The 8,248-nt window shown below is 36.8% G+C and overlaps 1 protein-coding gene across 1 annotated transcript in view; it reads right to left on the reverse strand.

The window, feature by feature from the left end:
- LOC112159128 (copine-9) overlaps positions 1–8,248 on the reverse strand; it is a gene marked incomplete at its 5' end in the record, with an annotated part of 45,711 nt that overhangs the window by 14,768 nt on the left and 22,695 nt on the right. The window contains 2 exon segments of the mRNA XM_024293014.2: positions 1,019–1,121; positions 7,716–7,843. Of these exon segments, the coding sequence (XP_024148782.1) occupies positions 1,019–1,121; positions 7,716–7,843 (231 nt within the window).

Genomic DNA, 8,248 nt, shown 5'->3' on the forward strand with positions numbered 1-8,248 from the left:
TTTTTTTTTTTTCAGTCTGCAGGTTCGTTTCTAATGCTGTACGTTAGCATTTCTGTTTTTTTGGAATAAGACTACAGACAGAAAAGTTTTTATAGTTCTGCTTATCTTGCTGGTGATGTTTTGTACACATTTGGGTTAACACTTGATAAATTAAAAAATTCAGACAACCAAATACTGTAACTAAAAAAATATAAAAATCATGATTAATCACAAATATTTTTTTCCAGGTTTGCGAATAATTAGTTACATTTTTTTATCGATTCCCAAATACAATATTTATTGATTTGTGATTAGCTTTTTTCTAATATAAAAACATTAATGGTTAGGTGGTTAATGTGCAAACTGGCTTGTATGCTTCTGTCTTACATCATGTTGGAATCAAAAACCCCAAATGTGTAGTTTTGGTTTTAATTAAAACGTCCTCTCAACCTTTTTTCTATATCCACTTGTCATGAGCACAAATCCCAGCCATAAAAGTCAAATCCACATTTGTCGTCCCCTGGAAGTTTACTGTAAAGTTTGACTGGTTAACACAAGAGCCACTGGGGGGATGAGAACTTTTTGTAGCCAACCCTCCATTGGTCAATTAAGCAACAGCAACTTTTACATTAGTTATACATTCTTCAGAGTTGTGTGCTGGCGGAGGACAACAACAAAAATACAGCCTAAAGTCAGAATTTGGTTACGAATATTCTAGGAGCAAGAAAGAGCATAAAACAGAATATAAACAAACTCGAGGTTGCAGTCTTTCGGTATCAATATTACATTATCTGCTCTATAACTCTTTTCTTTAGGCCTGAACACACTTTAAAAAAAACCCTGAGAGGATTTTTACGTTGAGTGCATGACCTCCATGTTCACTTCACACAAAATCTAAACATGTGGACAACCCCAACATCTGAGAAACGTGCCAACAGAAAATACAGTTCATCACAGCGTTCACAGTCTGTCCACAAACACACAAAACGTGTGTGTGTGTGGGGGTGTGTGGGGGTGTGTATGTGTGTGTGTCACTCACATTGACCACAGCCTCTTTGGTCTGGACCATGTCAGAAATCACTCCGTCTGTGATCATCAACAGGACAAAGTACTGGGAGCCATCTGTAATCTCTGCTGCACAGCTGGGGAATGCACGCACAGACAAAAACACACAAATACAAGATTCAAAGACTGAGAACACCTGCCACACTTCCACTAACACAATTACTAAAACTGCAGTCTAATAGTCGAAGAGTAAGAAGCACTGTTCCAATAAAACTCTGACAAGAAAGAAAAAAAAAGACTGAAAAAATGTTCCATTTTCCTAAGTACACAATTTGACATCAACAGCCAAGTGTTTTTCTTGACGTTGTGTCAAAACACACAAGTACTCTTCACTGAAATCATGTAGTTTATGAAGTACTTTGGCCAAGAAAGAGTTTGAAATCCTCCATAGTGAATATAACCAGGTTTTAGTAATCCTCTTCCTTTTATCAGAAATGTATAAGAATCTGCACCTTTTACAAAAAACTCTACGAACAGACGCGTAAACAAAGTGAAATATGGAAAGCAAAACACAACGGTTAATACTCATTTAAAAATCCTGTGGAAAAAGAAGGAAAACATTCTTAAATTGACGCCATGCAGTTTGGCACAGGAGAAACAAGACCTGCAGTGTCCTTACAGACAGATTCGTCAATCTTTATTCAACTCGTTCACCAGGGTTCCTACACTTTCTTCAAGTCAAATTTAAGAATTTTTAAGACTTTGCATTTGAAAAATGAAGACCAACTTCTCTACATAATTCTTGGCGTATGAAGAAATAACAAAATCCTTGTCAGTAACAGAGTAACATAATCAATTACAGCTCAAATCTCAGTAATTAAATTACAATTACTAGACTACAGAAAACCAATATTACCTCATTATACACATTTTCGTGCAGTAAAACTATCGAAGACTAATAAAGCAAACTTGTGTAAACAGTTTGTTCAAATGCTAAATGAAACAAAACGGACACTAAACAAAATAAATAAAAAAAATGAAATAAATGAAAAAAAAATACTGATTTGCGCAAATTCAGCGTTTGAGATTGATCTAAGTAAGATTGAGAAACTATAAACATGGACAAATTTGCACAGGCATCCGGAACTGGAGATGTTGGAATATTCCAATTAGTTGAAAACGAAAGCAAATATTCAATTGATTGTTGTTCTAAAGAACTTAATAAATGCAGGGAATGCTCCTCCTTTCTCCTTTTCTTCTCTTCTAATTTTAGCTTGGACATCTTCATCCTCACTTGTAATCTTCCTCTTGGACAATCTTCTCTGCATTGTTCTTTTTTCCAGGACTTTTACCAATAAAAACGAATTTATTTGCTGCAAGTTTCACTTTACTAATACATTATTGTTTTATCTTGGACTATAAATCACAATTGTGTTCACGTTGCAAACTAACCAACAAACAAACCAACTTCCAAATTGTATAGAAATATGCCTACTTGACTGTGAATGAATTGAGCATCCTCAGAGAACAAATCAAACGTACCCCATACGACGCACATGCTCAGTGGGTTTGTTTAGAGAAGAGACAGAATAAGTGGTTAAGAGAGAGAGGGACGTAAATCCCATTTTGTAGCGATGATAAGACATTAAAACCACAGAGACGCTAAAATGATAAGATAAAGTGCAGTCTGGTTCACAGTTTTAGTGGAATAAACCTGTAGCTGCTCTTATATGAGAGTTAAAGCAGTAAATACGAGACACTCAGCCGTTTGTACCTTCGACAGATCTTATACCCGTACGCGTGCAGTACCGGTCTATACCAGCTGTTTGTTAGCTCTGGTCAAATCCAGCTTCTGTCCTCCTTGTACTTTACGCTGTGTCATAAGGCTGAAGCGACTGCTTCTTTTTTTGCCAGTTTTAGAACCATTTTAATCAGCGGTTGGCATCCAGTGGGTTAATAAACACACTTTATTTACACAATCCTGCTTAAAAAATAAATAAGACTTAAGACCACAACAGTTAAGTGGCACAAGTTTTAACTCCAAGATCTAAAAATGAATGACTTTTCAAATGCTTTTTAAGGTCTTATTTCCAAATTTTCCTATTCAAGCTTTTTAAGTCTTTTTAAAGGGGTCATACCATGAAAAAACAACTTTTTACGCTTTTAAATGCATTATAATGTTCATTCCTCACTATTAAAAACCCCAAAGTGGTATTTTGATCTGTTCACTCATTTCTGAATAATCCTCTAAAAACCTGCACTGTCTGCAGGAGCCCCTCCCATATCCACGAAAACGAGCAGGTCCTCACTATCTGACGTCACAGAGTGAGACAGCCCCTTTCAGGAAGACAGAGCTCACCTCTAGCCACAGAGCTAGAGGTGATCAGTAAAAAAAATTCATTTTAAATGTTCTTCTAGGGCGGGGTTGAAAAAAATCAATTAATCGATTTGAATTGATTTAACCTTAATAGATCAATAATCGATTCACAAAAGATATTCATCGATTTAGCTCACAAAGCTAAAGTCCGCTAGGTTGATGCTAACTTTCAATAGAATTTCCCATAGGACGGCTAATGCTAACGTTCGGTTGACCAAAAAAATACAATGCTGAATAAATGAACATCTTTATTTATTTACAGGCATTAATTTTCCAAACTCTTTTAAGGAAATCATTTTTAAAGAAACTATTTGTGGTCTAAAACTTTGCCTTTTTTCCCCTCATACTGTTGTCTTCTTCTTGAATTAAGTGTACTTCTATAGTGTGATCACCACCTAGTGGTCAAACTGAAACGTCTTCCAGGAGAAGCAGAACAATGTTTACAATGTTAATGATCTGAACATTTTAGTTAGAACTTCTCCTTTAGAGAATCCATGTAACACTGGATGATATTAACAATCTCATTATTTCACTGATACATATTACAGTATGAACTGGATCAGATTAATATAAATATATTCACAACATATATTAGAATATTTAATGTATTTTGAAACAAAGGTATATATACAACTGTAAAATTTAAAATTGAATTGAATTGAATTGAATTGAAGAATTGAAAGAATCGTAAAAAATCTTAATCGAATCGAATGGAAATTATAACTGATACCCGGCCCTACGTTCTGCATCCGGTAGGAACCAGCCTTTATTCTCACTCTTAGACTCAGTTCTACTTTTAAAGTATATGTCCAAGATAAAATCAATGTTTATCCCAGGACGTGGACCCCAGCCGCCCCAGTGAGGGCGACAAGCTAAGAGCGGGCACAAAGAATCCCCACAAGAAAACACCAAAAATGAAATGGAAAAACATGTCTGTAGTATAAAGAAACAAGTCTTTATCCTGATGTTTAAACTTGTTTTCATTGATGTTCAGTTTAGGTTTGAAACTAGAACAGGAATACAAACAGGCGTTAACAAGGCAGATGTGACACTGATTAATGGGGACGAACAAAACACTGATGCTTGTCACGGTTTCTCACTGTTCGATGGCAGCGATGGGAGTCGAACAGGCTGCACATTTGTAGCCTGAAGCTGGGAGGAGCCTGTATGTGCTAGAAGCTTCTTGATCTTAATTATTCTGTCTGATCTGGATGCCACATCTGTGCCGTTGGCGGCCTGTCACAGCAGTGTCAACAAAGTAAAGAAATACATATTTGTCTTCATTTTTCATCAACCAGAACACCGAGCTGTTTTTATGAACCGGCAGTGCTGGATGTGGCGCTGGTGTTTGCCAATCATCTTCTGGCCCGCACCATGAAATTCCAGTATAATGAAACGGTTTCTATAATGGGAGGAACAACGTAAACAAACTGTAATGAGGAGAAAGCTGGAGCAGAGAGACGATGCTCTGAAATGAAGTGTGGAGGATTTGAGGGAAGCTTTAGAGACTTCACCTGCTTTTCTTATTACTGCATGTTATGTAATTAGCACAGACAAGAACAAATAATTTGCATTTATTATTCACCGGTGCTTGCCCCGGAGAGATCACATCACTAAACTGAATCCAATGCCATTCAGACATGAATATTACCGGTTCTGTGGAAATGAGCTAAAAAGCCTTCTGACTTGAGAGTTTGATTGGAAACGTGAGCAGAACTGTTGACGGCGTGTTTTGAAATGCCAATGCAAAGCCTTTTAGGTGTATAATTGATAAAAGGAAACAACTGTAAACAAACAAGTCATTAAGATGGAAATGAACAGATTTAATTAAACCCCGGATCCACAGTGAGCGTTTAACCCAGCGCCAAATCAAATGCTTGTAAATGCCAAAATGAAATTTAGACGATGAATAATTTCAGACTGTCAGCGTTTCTATCAAAAAATGTTAAAGCTGCAAATTCCAAACTATGTTTACATAATAACTATTTTCATAAACCAATTAAACAGATTTACCCATAACAAGTTTAAGAAACCAAAACTTTTTAAACACTTTTGTGCCTTTATTCTGTTTTTTGTGCGGTACGGGATCAGTCCAGGCACTCTATATCTTAAGAACTATGGAGACCGCTTCAAAACACATTTGATGTTGAACTTCTGCTGCTGTTTATAGGAACCAAACACTTGTTAGTCTTTCTGGTCCCAGTGATCTTTTCATTACAATTTTGTAGTTTTTGTCCAAACTAGAAAAGCCTGTGTCGTTTTTTAAAGGGGCCCTACCATGAAAATTCTACTTTTTGAGATTTAAAGTGCATTTTACTGTTCATTCCTCACTATAAAGAACCCCAAAGCTGTATTTTGATCTGTTCATGCATTTAATCCTCTAGAAACCTGCGCTCTCAGCAGCAACCCCTCCCATACCCACGAAAACGAGCGGGTCCTATCGTGCTGACGTCAGCATGATGTGAACCGCCCCCTCTAGGAAGAGTCTGTCCTGAAAGCTCCGCCCCCAGACTACAACGAACACACACCCACTTTCTCCGCTGAACATGAAGGAATCATCAGCAAAGTGTTGAAATCTGGGAAGAAGTGGCTCATCTTGTAGCTCATTTGGCTGCGAGAGGTTCAGGTGTTTGTTTAAACGTCCAAAAGAAGAGCCAGCAAATCAGAAGTGGTTGGATTTAATCTCCGGGAACGCGACAGACCCGCCAGCAACTCTTTGTCTGTGACCGCCACTTCACGGATGACTGTTTGATAACCTTAGCATGAATCAAAGTGGATTGGCAAAGAGACTAAATCTCATAGCCGGCGCCGTTCCTCCAATCAAACCGGATGAAGAGGCCAGACCTGTAAGTAAATCATGCAGTATACTGTAAGCATAGAATGCACCAGCTAACGCTACAACCTCCATGCAGGTTGTGCCTCGAGTATAGACGGTCTTGTATTGGATGCATGATAACAACATAAACTTTTCATGAGGGATGCCACATGAAGTGGCATTTTCCCTGTGTGTAAATACAAACACTCAATGTATCTTCAGGATTGGATTGTGGGTCAAGTACATAAAATAGTTCAGAGGTTGTTTGTCTATAACCGCAAACCACAGGCACCCGGAAGAGGCTCATTGGTCTATGGACAGACTCGAGGATGAGATCGTGGAATGTGTTGGAGTCTTCAACATGTTTTCAGCTCCTAACAAAGTTTTCCTCACACTTTAGAACTAAATTCATTTCAAATAGAAACGTTACGACACTTGTCTTGGAAAAAAAATCAATTGTGGTCAGTAAACTCAGAACCTTCTATCAAAAGTTTTGAGACATTTTAGAAACTATGAAGAACTGTTTTGCATCCTGTTGCTTACAGTACTGAGATGAATTTCTCAGACAACTTTTTCTAAACCAAAACTATGAAAAGATTTGAACAAATCTGCCACTATTTTCAATGAAAATCTGTTGCAAAAATACACTTAAAACATTTCAAGATGAGTGGAAAAAGAGGGACATCTGGAACAAGATCCCAGGGTTTGCAGTTAGCTCCTGCATTGTGCGCACGTCAGTTTTATTTCTTTGGTTCTTGTCATGTTTTGTTTTCAAGTTTTCCTTCTGTCAGTCACACACGGCTTAGCCTGTCAATTATTCACTCCTGTCTTCATTTCCGTTGATGGATTTCAGTGTCTGGTTTTCAGTTTTTCTTGTTATTGTTCCCTAGTTTTGTTGTTTATATGTATTTATTGAATGTTGAAGTCTCAGTCCAACACCACCAGTTCTTACCAGTTACAGACCAGTTTAGGAAGTCACTGCTTTTTAACACACTGATTTCTAACATTTTTCAAGTCACTTGAAACACAGAACTTTAGTCAAATAATAATTAGGAGCTATAACAAATACCAGTGATAAAGCAAAAGTAGAATTGCTTTGATGTTTTTGTTTAAATCCTTAAAAAAAGGGACATTTATCTTTCTGAAGATTAACTGTTCAAAATTTGGGTTTTAAACTTCTCTTTAGATGAAAAATAATCACAAATCGTGGATTTATTTAGTATTTAAAAAAGCTCAAAAGGGAAGAGAAGTAAAATAAACATTTAAATGTTTCTGATAAAATTATATTCTGCTGCATATTAGAGGCAGATGAATGTGAGGAACGCTTTAACCCCCCTAATCCTACATATCTCCCCTTCTTTGCCACCCAATGTTTTATAAATAAATGTCTAAATCTTTAATCTGCTGCTCATGAGTCATGTCACTTACCAGTCTTATTAAAAAAATCAAAACATGAAATTACCAGAAGGATCCATTAATAACAGTTTAATCTGCAGAGCCTTTTTCCACGCAGTTTCACAGGCAGACGCTCGGGCTTACTTTGCCACTTTGTTGATAACGGGGGCAAAGTTTGTGGGTCCGTACAGCTGCACCGTCCTCAGGCTCTGGAAATACGCCTCCAGGACTCCCTCAATGCCCACGCAGTTGGGATGATCGCCATCACCGTTCTGCAGAACAGAACACCCATGAAAACCAGTCATCTGTCCAGAAAACATAAATGCTGTTTGATGGGATTATTTTCCGTTACTAAACATTATAAAAAAAAGGTAATTCTTTGTGTTACAACAGCACTTTAAAATACTGTATTTTACAAGAGTTCTTTAATCATTTTCAATGCATAAACTGCAGATGAATCACTTTTGTGTTTGAAAATTTGATTTATTAAAATGATAAAATTATGGTAAAAATTTTGCCACAATATAAATTTATTTATATATTTGTAAAAAAAAAAAATGGCACTATCACACACTGTACAATATCTCAATATATGAATGAATGAATGAATGAATGAATGAATGAATGAATGAATGAATGAATGAATGAAATGGTTTATTTCAAGCAATCAGGTCATA

This window comes from Oryzias melastigma, linkage group LG7, assembly GCF_002922805.2.
Source record: "Oryzias melastigma strain HK-1 linkage group LG7, ASM292280v2, whole genome shotgun sequence".
In the NCBI taxonomy this organism is placed as follows: Eukaryota; Metazoa; Chordata; class Actinopteri; order Beloniformes; family Adrianichthyidae; genus Oryzias; species Oryzias melastigma.